We start from the raw sequence: 13,754 nt of genomic DNA, 5'->3' as shown, positions 1-13,754 counted from the left end.
AGCTCAGCACGAAGTACCTGACCGGGGAGAAGATGCGGTCGCCCGGCGAGGAGGTGAACAAGGTGTTCGTGGCAATGAACCTGGGCAAGCACATCGACGCCATGCTCGACTGCCTCAAGGAGTGGAATGGTGACGCCTGATAATGGGCTGTGATCCGGCCCCAACCCACTCCAATCCTATGGTGATTAATTATTACACCCAGCCCGATCCTAGCACCTACTGATTTGTTTCAGCTCAGTTCAATCCAATTCTACTCGTCGCACCATCCTAATCCAGCCCCAGCCCTTTTTGAATCCTCGGGCCGGATCCTGAATGCAATCCAAGGGCTCTCACAAGCAAGCACATGTACAGTAATGCAATGAGTACAAGGCCAAATCACGAGCACAGCCACTACCACTTATATGTTAATTTAATTTAAAAAGATGAGAAATAATAAAAAAATAACATGTAGCCGGATCCAAGTTTCTCCATCCATCTGCTACATATGTCCGTGCAAATTGATTTAATTCAAGAAAATAAGAAATAATGTCATGCAAATATGTATTGTCCTTCTCTGAATGACATAAGTCACAATTTCTCGGTAACAATGCCATTGTAAGACTACCAGCTGCATCTTGTAGAACTACCAGTTTTCTTCCAAAACAATTTGATCCTTGCACCTGAAACATAGCAACACTGAAAATCTTATTTCAAAATCTAAAATGCAAGAAACATGTAAAGCATGAACAGAAGTACTCATGCCTATCTTTGTACTAAGAAGACTATTGCCTATCTTTGTATTGACACCACCCAGAATCAATTCTATAAACTTTATTGACCGTCCTGTTGTTCCATATGAGTTATTGGCATTAACATCTCACGTTCTCATGACGAAGAAAGATTGAAGTTAAAGATCGGATAGCAGCAGTTTGCGATTTTGTTATGTTTACCTTCAGCATTGACACCTTATCTGAGGCCTGAGTTGCTGGAAGCAGAATGCCTGAAATACAAAAGGCATAATAAGGTTATTTTCTGGTAAGAGTTTGTTAGAAAGCACAACTGTTTTTCAGTGCACTACTCATGATAGAGAATATCAGAACATGACGCGGCACATGATCGCAATCCAAACATTTCATTAGCCAGCTCTGAAGGTAAGAGCTATAGGAAACTGAACTCTGCCTTTCAGAACATTCTTAGTTAAAATAATTCATCAGTAAACTTTCTAGTAATAAGTATTTCCCTACAAATAGAGTGCTCGCTGTAGCTTTTCTAGGCTGCAGGTGTGGCTGCAAACAAACAACTAAAACCTACTGTAGCTAATACAAGAAGCTGGAATCCACTTAGTCATATATTAATGCAGTGATTGATCAGACCATAATCTAATACCAAAAAACTTGTTATGAAGCATGGCTGATTCAAATAAGTCAATTTAATATTCAGTGTCTGACCAACACATGAGCGAATCACTAGTATTCAGAATATGCAGTGAAACACAGTGTACAACTGTAGATCAATTTCAGAATACATAGTGAAACACACTATACAGCTGCAGATCAATTTCAACATTTCTAGTGAACCAATAGCTAGGGCACTAACCCTCTCCATAATACCTATATCACAAGATTATAAGTGCAGTGAGCACAACTCTAGCAAGTTATTTCTGCTGTACACTGAAACAATTGTATAGAAAAAAGCATAGAACTGAAACAACTGTACAGTTTATACAGCTAGCAATACAACTAAAGCAAAATCTGGAATTGATGTTGCAGCATATCACAAGTACAAGTTTATACAATACTATTGAAAACAGAAAGTCCTATTTACTAGATGAAACAAACAATAAAGAAAATCACACCACAAATCTCTTTACACGGTGTCGAACAGGTTCATCAAATAAAACCTGCCCTACAGAGCATGGTTTCATTTTAACTGGACTTGCAAGTTCCTCTAAACCTTGAGTTCACTTACTAGCCGTGTACTAACTGATGATCATGTGGCAATGTTCAAAGGATATGAAAGAAAAGCTATATTCTCTAGTAAAGCGGTGAGTGCAGTGTTTCAGTTTCAGTTTAGTTGAGGGCAGCATCACAAGGTCCAACTAACTACTGGGCTTGCGCCTGAGTAGCATAACAACACAAGCATCACTTTAAATGAGTTATGCACCAGCGTACCTATTATGCAACAACAAGAGGATCCTTGGCAAATCATATATCCAGCACATCTTCAGGGAGGTTTGTTTCCTACAAATGAAGAGTAACATTAGCCATAACTAGATAATCCTCACAGACAGGCAGTTGTTAGCTTTGATGAACACTACTCTTAACTACCTCTTCTCTCATGGAGCATGTTCGCCGATTGTGACCCTCACCCTTACACAGGGTACATTTCACCTTAGATCTCTTCTTATTTGAAATCGACTTCAACTTTTTCTTCAAGGCCCCTCTTCCAGGAACATGCATGGGATCCAAGACATTTCTGGACTCTGCAGAATCAACATCCAGGCCTTGAGGCAGCACCGGACCATACCTCTTGTCTCCGTGCTCTCCTTCGTTTGGCAGGATCATAGCAGCTTCCTCATGCAGAACACGTTTTAGCCGCTCATATGCTTCAGGTGAATGAGATGCTACAAAGGATGCAGTGTGACTAATATTGCGTAGCTTATGATACCTCTGTAGGCTATCGAAATAGTCACACATGGTGCTCTTCCTTATAGGAGGAAATGCACTATTGCCCCCCCCCTTGTCCACCTTTTCAAAACACAGCAGCCTGAAAGCTCTCGTTCTTTGCGATATCCCAATACAAAGAAGATGTGTGAGCAGGTGGTTCCAAGGGACTGTAACTTATGACAAGAACAAGAAATTTCCTTCAGATTGCCTTCATCAACACATATCTCACGTTCCACATGGTATTCTCTGTCTCCTTTATCCTCCCTGCCAACAATATACTTAATCGCATCATAGTCATCTAGAATCTCTCTCGCAAAACACTTTTCGGCTGCTTTTATGCTGAACTGCACCGTGGCAAAAATTCTTGGTGTGAACGATTTCACAGCCTCTTTCTCAATAATTGAAGCATCTGGTTCTAAGCATGGCAAAGAATTCGATGCTTCAAAGTCCAGATTCGCTTCATTACTGCACAGCCATGAAAGGCAGTGGTCAAAGTGCTCAACCAGCTCGAACAATGTCATTTTACGATCTAGATTTACCTGAAGCCTAGAGTTTAGGCTCTCACTCTGCTGGTTGCTCCTCAGTCCTAAATAACATTTATCAGCATGGTACGCAGCACACCAGATTTCCCTCCTCTCATACATCTGATACAGCCACGACTCCTTATATGTAACATTATGCTTATCCAAGAATTCCAGCCATTTCCTCTCAATCTCTTCTATGGAGCAACAATCATAAAGGAAATACTTGAAATCAGCCTTCACACCATCATCGTGAAGATTACGCACAATGTTCTGCTCAATATGCCATATGCATAGCCTATGCGATGAATTCGGACACACCAACCCGATTGCTCTCTGCATAGCAAGGTCTCCATTAGTGATCACAGAAACCGAATGCTTCTGAACCATGGCATCAGAGAATGTGCTAAGAATCCACACATATGACTCAATTGTCTCCTGAGAAATAATTACACATGCAAAAATAAATTGTACTGCCATGGTGATTCGCCCCAACAAAAGGAACAAGGGGCCGATTGTACCGATTCATTTTGTACGTGCTATCAAATACGATGACATCACCAAATGCTGCATAATCAAGCCGACATTCACTATCACACTAGAGCAGTCCCTTGAGGTGCCCTTTCCCATCAGTCTTGTAGTCAAAAGAAGAAATTAGGATCCCTACGTCTGCACTCTGTTAGGTAATTGATGACTGTTTGAGCATCACCAGCAGCAACTGTCTCCACCTTATTGCGATGGCAGAAATTATACAAGTTCCTTATTGTAAATCCAACCTTATCATACCCACCGTATTGCATTTCCATAATATCCATTATCTGGTGTTTGCGGATCCTAGAAATCTGCATTGCCACATATCAGCTCTTTGCTCATTGCTGATTCTTCTATGTGAACGCAGAAGACAAGCAACTCGTTTCGTCATTGGATGGTTGTGTTCATAGATGAAATCCTTCACATACCACTGCCCTATGTTCTGATCCCATACAATCACAAATTTAGCAGGGCATCCAACACGAGTAATATTCCGTGGCTTCCGCTTCTTAATCTCCCTCTTCAGCTCCTTCTCTTCGTGGAAACCTTCACAACTGCAAACAAACTTCCGAAGGGTCCTCTCATTGTGGCCGTTGCCCCACTCACAATAGCTTTTCCTAACACTAAATCCTTTCCCCTTAGCGTATTTGTTATAAAACAAATATCCTTATGTTTCCCTACCAAATATCTTCCTAACAATTTCATTGTACTCCAGCAAAGAATCAAGATCCAGCATTTCCTCCTGCACCAATCAACAACATTTGAGAAAAGTCTGAAGGAATAGTTATGTAAAGGCACGATTTCATGCTACATTTTCACATACAAGTCATTCAGTTGCTCTACCTAGTAGCGCTGATGGTGAAGTGCCTAAATATAGCAAACAAAGTACTGGAAAAAAATTATAACTAGCAGTAGCAAGCATCCGCACGACAATGCCAAAAAATATTCAGGACTATAGATGTTAGCAAGTAGATAAACAATAGAATAACAAAGCACAACTCAAAGATAGTACACTAAGATAAAAGGGCAGCAATTCTTTTGAAATGAAATAAAACATGACCAGAAAGAATAATATCAACAATACAATGCATCATTTTCAAGTGAAGCCCTATCTGGGAGAGCGCTAGGTCCATAATTCTCAGGCTATGGAGTTTGGGGGCTGAAATAAAGTGGTTTAAGCATTTAATATTAGCTAATCTAAATTAGGAAGCAGGTGACTCACCCAAATACCCCAATCTATCCCACGGCTCAAGCTCCATGAAAAAAATGGAGCTAGAGACACCCAGATCCACCGGAGCTCACCCAAATATACCATACGTGTATTGTGCAAAAATAATTGCCACCATTTGAAACAGGGACATGGATTTGAAACTTCACTAAAAACCTAGAAAAATAGATAAAACCCTCTACGCACAATGCTAGCATGGAAGGATATAAGCAAGAAAAAATGAATTAATGTGATAATGTGTGTCAATTTTCACATGGCACAATTTTCTAGGATGTATATTTGAACATAAACTTCTCTTTCAATATATTGTCAATAGGAATTTACATGACTTGTCACTGAACTCATATATTTAACCTGATTTTTGGTCAATTTACAGAGTCTTAACACATTTTTATATACAATACAAACACCTAAGCAAACCACAGATCATTCCATGCTCATGTATTCATGTGTATTCACAGAAAGCACTAGTACAACTTGATGGTTTAAATATTTAAGGCATCCATAAGTCTTAGGCAGTAACTAGTGATGGAAGATGAATTCATAGAAGATATCAAATCACAAGACAAATTAAGGATTACACAGCTGCAAATAACATGTGATGATTCAGTACAAATGAAAAACAAGAAATTCCCTAATCCGGCGCCTCAGCGACAACGCACCAAAACGGCAACACCAAAAGCGTATAGGGGAGTGGGTACCTCGAGGCCGACAACCAGGGTGCGTGGGAACCCGTCAAACTCGAGGAATGCGGCGACAGAGGCGACCACCGCCGCCTTTCGCGCTGGGGGCGGGTGTGGCGACGGGATAGGGCCACCGGCGACGGAGGTGACTACCACGGGCCTCGCGCTGGGGGCGGGGGTGGCGGTGGGGCAGGGCCACCGGCGTGACACCGTGCGAGGGTAGCTAGGGTGAGGTGCGTGCGGGATTGGGGAGTTCGACGGCGACAGAGGCGACTACCACGGACCTCGCACTGGGGGCGGGGGCGGCAGCAGGGTACGGCCACTGGAGTGACGCCTACGAGGGTAGCTAGGGTGAGGTGCGTGCGGGATTGGGGAGTTCAGCGGCGATTACCACAGGCCTCGCGCTGGGGGCGGGGGCAGGGCCGCCAGTGTGACGCCGTGCGAGGGCAGCTAGGGTGAGGTGCGTGTGGGATTGGGGAGTTTGGCGTGGGGTGGGGTGGGGGAGTACGGCGAGGCCATGCGGGATTGGAGTCTTACGGGGGGTGGCGGGGTTAGAAGTGAGATGTGCGAAATGACCATAATGCCCTTGGACGAATAAAATCAACAAAAATAGCTATTTTGGGTAGGCATCAGGAAGCATTTCCAACCATTGTAAAAGGGCTCAATACTAGTTATGTCCAAGTTATCATTGGGTGATATATAAACAGCTCGATTTTCAGCAAACATAATTTTTTTTAGGAACACAGAAAAATAAAATAAAATTAAACTAGCTTTCATAATATATATTTGGTATTACAAGAGGATTTTGCGAATCATCACAGCACATTTGGCCTTCATGCGTACTCCCTCCGTCCATAAAAGAATACAATTATGGGTTCCGTGCCGGTCAAACTAGTTCAAGTTTGACCAAATTTATAGAAAAATGTATTAGCATTTGTGAATCCAAATAGATTTATTATGAAATTATATTCTATTACTAATTTAATGGTGTCGGGTACCATAAAACGAGGTACCCCGAGCATACACCAAAAGGGGCACTTAAATCCCATCAACGACAAAGCTAGAGGGTAAGCCATGGGCTCATCACCAGCCTCGATTGAGCCCACCAGGCTCTCTGCCTTGCCTCAGGCTTTGCACGGGAGGTCTCGGCGTCCTGACGCAATCTCCACCTCGCGCGAGGCCTCTCATGGGAGGCCTCGGCAAGGAGCCCAATCTCCGTCTCACCCGAGGCCCTGTGCCTACAACCTCGAATGAGACAGCTATTCTCCATATTGCTTGAGGCCGGCTTGTCAACAGCCTGTCGCCCCCGCCTCGACCGGTCTTCCCGACAGCATGTCATGTCCCATTAATGCGTCAACCACTCCCGCAATCTCAGCCGGATGATGGCTCGACACCGCGGAGTGGCTGACGGGACATGAGGTCGCATCAGTGCCATACCGGCTGAGACAGAGCACGGCGAGGATTACCGGCCACTGTATTCTGACGCTGTGCCCACGATCAGCGCCCGCACTACACTGTGCCCCACGATCACTGCCTCGAAAACAACACGACATGGGCAGCCTGGCCCGGGTCATCATCACCTCTGAACCAGCACACCAGATCAACCGCTCCCCCCGGGCCTCGGCACTCTGCATTAGGGTCTCGGCTATCTCGGGATTCACATCTACTGAGACCCACCACCGCAGTTCGGCCTCGGCACCGACCGAGCCTCGGCCTCATGCATAGTCAATCCACAGCGACCCGCACGCTGACCTCCGCACCCGCTCCGAGGCAGCCCTGGAGCTCCTATGACGCACAAGATCGGATGTGACCAGCACGCCGCCCCAGTGCTCTAAGGATGAACCACTCCGATGACCACGTCGCCACAGGAACAGGCTACAGTGCTCGGACACGCCGTCTCTGTTCGCATGACGCCGTATAGTTAGCACGTGTACTGTCCTTGTCCTCCCTTCAACTATAAAAGGAAAGGACTTGGGCCATTTAGGGGGGACAGGTTCTCACGAAGAACGACACCCTGTAACACGCACACTTCCCTGCCGCTTGAGAGCAACGTCTCAAGCAGCCCACATCACTCTCCACCAAGACCTGGGACTGGCTCCCTCTCTCACCTAGCTTGTAACCCCCTACTACAAGCACTTCGGTGCAAGGAATACAAGATCAATCTCCTAGACTGGACGTAGAGCACGAATTGCCCGAACCAGTATAAGCCTTGTGTCTCTTTGCATCACCATCCGGAATCGAGAACATGCAGAACAAATTCACTAGTTGGTTGAGGACCCATCGGTCCAAAACACCAACAGTTGGCGCGCCAGGTAGGGGACGGCTGCGTGTCAGCTTCATTATCCCAACAAGTTCCGGATGGCAGACCCCATACAACCGCTGCGTCTTGGCACGGTGGCGTGGTTTGGGAGCCTGGAGGTCATGTCTCTAGGGCACGAGTACGACATGGTACTTCTCACACCCCGAGCCCCGCCTGCCGACGACGACATCACGCACCGGCAGCCTAGGCGTAGGCGGTGCCTAGGCGGCCGCTCTCGCCGCGCTCGCCGGGCATGACGCTAGCAAGATCACCCCAATGCTACGCGAACCCAGGGCGATTCGCCGCTCTCCGCCGACATCCCATGACCAACTGTTGGTGCAGGGTCCCTGGTTGGGGATATGTCTAGCCTGAGCCTGGACAAGGGAAAAACGCTGGTGGCACCCGGCGACGCCCCGACATCAAGCTCCGCTCCACCACTCCCTGAGGAGCCAACTCCAGCGGAGCAGAGCCCGGTGACGGCACTATCTCCATACCCCTTTGGGTTGAGAAATGCCACCGCCTCTTATGCTTACGCCTACGCTTCTGCTCACGCGGATCTCTTAGAGCGCCTCCAGCGCTTCGCTCTCAACTTCGACACCACCGCGTCGACCCACATCCACGCCGACTCCTCGGAGGAGGACGAGACATGGGCCGGAGCGGATTTCTCCGACTTCCACGACCGCGAAACCATGCACCGCTTCTTGGCCACAAGTGACTATTGCTTTGGCTACTCCAATTCTGACGATGAAAGTACTTACGATCCCACTCATGAGTGTTTCCACGTCGGACTTGGGATGCCAAGCACGGGCGACGAGGACAAGGGGGCAGACAACTGCACTCCGCTTCATCAGGGAATGGGCAATGCTACACCTTCACGCATTGTCCCACCAGTAGCACGGAACGAGAACCTTGCCCTCGGACAATTCCGATGCCCGGACCTAGAACAACTCCACGAGCTTCAGGCCAAGGTCGAGCAAGATCGACTCCTTCTGCAATAGCTCCGAAGCACTCTCGAGCAGGAGTAGCAAGGCCATGGTGACGGCGGAGGAGCCCGGCGATGGGCTCACGACGTGCACCACTGCATCAACGACGATGAAGGGGACGATCGTCCCCCAATCTTCAATCGCGCTAGCCAGAATGTCGTAGCTGCGGCAATGCTAGTGCGCGCGATGCCCGATCCCTCCAACATGGAAGGACGACGGGTTCGCGGTGAGCTCCGGGATCTCCTCAAGACCGCCGCGGTGCAGCAGGCCGAGAGTTCCGCCTCCTGGCAGCGTGGTGCCATCTCAGACCTCCCCTCAGCACCGCATTAGCAGGATAGGGAGGCCTTAGTTCATCCCAAGCCCGCTCAGGTGCCAGCAATTGATAGGGTCCCCCCAGTCCACAACCACCTTGATAACCGACGCGAGGCACAGGGTGACCATGAGGTGGTCGGCCGACGATGATGCCACGACAGTGAGGGCCTGCCTGAGGCTACCATCCGCATCGGGGCAGCTGCTACGACAGCAGAGAGGATCATAGTCCTTCTCCCGAACCGCCCGACCCCCGAGTCTTCAGCAAAGACATCCGCAACGCTCAGTTCCCACCCTGGTTTCGCTAGCCAGCCAACCTCACAAAGTATAGCGGCGAGACCGAGCTCTGGCTCACCGATTACCGCCTGGCTTGTCAGCTGGGCGGCGCAGACGACGACCTACTCATCATCCGCAACCTCCCCTTGCTCTTGTCAGACTCGGCGTGAGCCTAGCTCGAGCACCTTCCTCCCTCTTAGATCCATGACTGGTGCGACTTGGTTAGGATCTTCGTTGGGAATTTCCAGGGCATATATGTGCGCCCTAGAAACTCCTGGGACCTTAAGAGCTATCGCTAGAAACCAGACGAGTCTCTCCGAGACTTCATCTGGCGCTTCTCTAAATAGTGCACCGAGCTGCCCAGCGTCGGCGATTTAGAGATCATCTAGGCTTTTCTCTCTGGCACCACCTGCTGAGACTTGGTCCGAGAATTGGGCCGAAACATGCCGCGCTCGGCTGCCGCGTTCCTCAACATCGCCACCAACTTCACCTCGGGCGAAGAGGCTTTTGGGGCCATCTTCCCAGAGAACGATGCCAAGGGGAAGCAGAGGGATGAGGCCCCCGAGGCCTTGGTTCCCTACCTCCCCAAAAGAAAGAAAAAGGATCGTCAAGGGAAGCGGGTCGTCCTCGAGGCCGATCTGGTCACGGCCACAGAACGCAAGAATCCCCGAGGCCCTAGGGGACCCAGACCTTTCGACAACATGCTTAAGAAACCTTGCCCTTACCACCAAGGCCCAGTCAAGCATGCCCTCGAGGATTGCTCCATGCTGCGGTGTTACTATGCCAGGCTCGGGCTCCCCGACGACAACACCAAGCAGAAGGGCACCGGCGACCAGGACGATGACAAGGACGACGGGTTCCCTGAGGTACACAACGCCTTCATGATCTTCGGCAGACCCTCGGCGTGCCTTACGGCGCGGCAGCGAAAGAGGGAACGCCGAGAGGTCTTCTCGGTCAAGGCGGCCACTCCCTGGTACCTCGACTGGTCTTGGGAGGTGATCACCTTTGATCGAGATGACCACCCCAACCATGTTCTGAATCTCGGGTAGTACCCACTTGTTGTCGACCCGATCATCGGCAACACCCGACTCTCCAAGGTGTTGATAGACGAAGACAGCGGCCTCAATATCCCCTATGCCAACACCCTGGAGCTCTTGGAGATCGACCGATCGAGGCTCCAAGGCGATGCCGCACCCTTCCACGGCATCGTACCAGGGAAACGCACGCGACCCCTCGGGCACATCGACCTTCCCGTCTGCTTTGGCACCCCCTCCAACTACCGCAAGGAAGTCCTTACCTTTGAGGTGGTCAGGTTCAAGGGAACCTACCACGCCATCCTAGGGCAGCCGTGCTACGCCAAGTTCATGGCAGTCCCCAACTATACCTACCTCAAGCTCAAGATGCCAGGCCCCAGCGGTATCATCACGATTGAGTCCATGTACGAACATGCATACGACTGCGATGTCGAGTGCATCGAGTATGCCGAGGCTCTCATGGAGGCCGAGACCCTCATCGCCAACCTCGACCAACTCAGTGGCGAGGTGCCTGACTCCAAGCGTCGTGCAGGGGTGTTCGAGCCCACGGAGGCCATCAAGCTCGTCCCAGTCGACCCCGCCTGCCTCGACGGCCGGGCGCTGAGGATCAGCGCCACCCTCAACATCAAATAGGAAACCGTGCTCGTCGACTTCCTCTGTGTGAATGCCGACATATTCACATGGAGTCCCTCGGACATGCCGGACATATCGAGGGAGGTCGCCGAGCACGCCTTGGACATCCGGGCCAGCTCTAGACCGGTGAAGCAACGCCTGCGCCAATTCGACGAGGAAAAGCATAGGGCCATCGGCGAGGAGGTGCAGAAACTCTTGGCGGCCGGGTTTATCAAGGAAGTGTCCCACCCAGAGTGGTTGGCTAACCCCGTGTTAGTTAGGAAGAAAAATGGGAAATGGAGGATGTGTGTGGACTACACCGGTTTTAATAAAGCCTATCCAAAAGTTCCCTTCCCATTACCCTGAATCGATCAGATCATTGACTCCACTGCGGGGTGCGAGACCCTGTCCTTCCTTGATGCGTATTCCGGTTACCATCAAATCAAGATGAAAGAGTCCGACTAGCTTGCGACTTCCTTCATCACCCCATTCGGCATGTACTGCTACGTGACTATGCCTTTCGGCCTCAGAAACGCGGGGGCCACATACCAGCGGTGCATGACCTAGGTCTTTGGCAACCACATTAGGTGAACCGTCGAGGCCTATGTGGATGACATCATGGTCAAGTCCAGAAAGGCTGAAGATCTCGTCGACGACTTGAGGATAGCCTTCAAATGCCTTAGAGAGAAGTGTGTGTTCAGGGTCCCCCGAGGCATGCTCTTGGGATTCATAGTCTCATAACGCGGCATCGAAGCCAACCTAGAGAAGGTCTCGGCCATAACCAGCATAGGACCAATCAGAGACCTCAAGGGAGTGCAGAGGGTCATGGGATGCCTTGCGGCCCTGAGCTGCTTCATCTCGCGCCTCAGCGAAAAAGGCTTGCCTCTGTACCGACTCTTGAGAAAATCCAAGCTTTCTTGGACCCCCGAGGCCGAAGAAGCCCTCGATGGACTCAAAGCGCTGCTCACAAATCCTCTCGTCCTGGTACCCCTATCCAGGGACGAGGCCCTCTTACTCTACGTCGCCACAACGACCCAAGTGGTCAGCGCTGCCGTAGTAGTAGAGATAGTAGAGAGGCAGGAAGAGGGGCATGCTCTACCCACCCAATGACCTGTTTACTTCATCAGCGAAGTGCTCTCTGAGACCAAAACATGTTACCCCCACATCCAAAAGCTGGTCTACGCCGTAGTCCTGGCCCGGCGCAAGCTGCGTCACTACTTCGAGTCTCACCCAGTGACTGTGGTATCGTCTTTCCCCTTGGGAGAGATAGTCCATAACCGGGAGGCCTCAGGTAGGATAGCCAAGTGGGCCATCGAGCTTATGGGGGAAGCCTTGACTTTTGCACCTCGGAAAGCAATTAAGTCTCAGGTCTTGGCCGATTTTGTGGCTGAGTGGACCGAGACCCAATTACCACCTGCTCAAGTCCAGACAGAATGATGGACCATGTACTTTGATGGGTCTCTGACAAAGACTGGGGCAGGCGTGGGTCTCCTCTTCGTCTCGCCCCTCGAAGTACACATGCGCTACATGGTGTGGCTCCACTTCGTCGCCTCCAACAATGTGGCCGAGTACGAGGCCCTCATCAACGGCTTGCAAGTCACCATCGAACTTGGGGTACGACGTCTCGACGTCCGGGGCGACTCGCAGCTCGTCGTCGATCAAGTTATGAAGTAGTCAAATTGCCTCGACCCTAAAATGGAGGCTTACTGCAAGTTGGTACGTCACCTAGAAGATAAGTTCGACGGTCTCGAACTAAACCACATCGCACGGAAGTACAACGAGGCCACCGACGAACTGTCAAAGATGGCCTCGGCATGGGCTCCGGTCCCCCCGAACGTCTTTGCCAGGGACCTCTACAAACCTTGCATTGACTACACCTTGGTAGTAGTGGAGGGCCCACCTATCGAACCCACGACGGGGCTCGATGCCCCCTCTGCCGCTGAGACTCTCTCGACCAAGCCCGAAGTCATGGAAGTCAGCACCAAGCCTCCCCAGACCGACCAAGACGTGGATTGGAGAATACCGTTCCTCGATTGGCTTGATCGGGGGGAGCTTCCTAGTGATAGGACCGAAGCCCGATGGCTTGCACGCCGAGCCAAGACTTACGTCCTCTGCAATGACAAATTGTACAGGCGAAGTCCCTCTGGTGTCCTCCAACGATGCATCACCACCGAGGCAGGCCGAGCCCTGCTTTGGGACTTGCACGCAGGGGCCTGTGGGCACCATGCGGCGCCTCGGACGCTCGTGGGAAATGCTTTCCGTAAGGGTTCTATTGGCCGATGGCGGTTGTCGACGGCACCAAGCTAGTACGCTCCTGCGAAGAATGCCAGTACTATGCTCGGTAGACACATCTCCCGGCCCTAGCCCTCCAAACCATCCCCATCACGTGGCCGTTCACCGTATGGGGGCTCGACATGGTCGGGCCCCTACAAAAGGCCCCCAGAGGCTACACCCATCTACTGGTATCAATCGACAAGTTCTCCAAATGGATCGAGGCTCGTCCGATCAATCTAATCAAATCTGAGCAAGCAGTGCTGTTCTTCACTGACATTATCCACAGGTTCGGGGTCCCTAACACCATCATCACCGACAACGGGACACAGTTCACCGGTAAAAAATTCTTGATGTTTTGC

At 50.2% G+C, this 13,754-nt stretch overlaps 1 protein-coding gene across 1 annotated transcript; it reads right to left on the bottom strand.

The window, feature by feature from the left end:
• Positions 1-2,183: 2,183 nt before the first annotated feature.
• LOC136507454 (protein FAR-RED ELONGATED HYPOCOTYL 3-like) lies at positions 2,184-3,646 on the bottom strand. The gene is made up of 3 exons (XM_066502170.1): positions 2,854-3,646; positions 2,370-2,602; positions 2,184-2,219 (listed from the first exon to the last, which is right to left on the bottom strand). The coding sequence occupies exons 1-3, from the start codon at positions 3,644-3,646 to the stop codon at positions 2,184-2,186; spliced, it is 1,062 nt and encodes a 353-aa protein (XP_066358267.1).
• Between the last annotated feature and the right edge of the window lie 10,108 nt (positions 3,647-13,754).

The sequence above is a fragment of the Miscanthus floridulus genome, chromosome 15 (assembly GCF_019320115.1).
Source record: "Miscanthus floridulus cultivar M001 chromosome 15, ASM1932011v1, whole genome shotgun sequence".
In the NCBI taxonomy this organism is placed as follows: domain Eukaryota; kingdom Viridiplantae; phylum Streptophyta; class Magnoliopsida; order Poales; family Poaceae; genus Miscanthus; species Miscanthus floridulus.
Note: the sequence above shows the minus strand (reverse complement) of the source record. Positions and strands in the feature narration are given on the sequence as shown.

Excerpts from the sequence above, each read along its gene's own strand:
- LOC136507454 (XM_066502170.1), bottom strand. The coding sequence starts at position 3,646 with ATGGCAGTACAATTTATTTTTGCATGTGTAATTATTTCTCAGGAGACA. Across the intron at positions 2,603-2,853 it reads TGAGATATGTGTTGATGAAG|CATCTCATTCACCTGAAGCA; the intron begins GCAATCTGAAGG and ends CATCCTTTGTAG. Across the intron at positions 2,220-2,369 it reads CAAATAAGAAGAGATCTAAG|GAAACAAACCTCCCTGAAGA; the intron begins GTGAAATGTACC and ends CTTCATTTGTAG.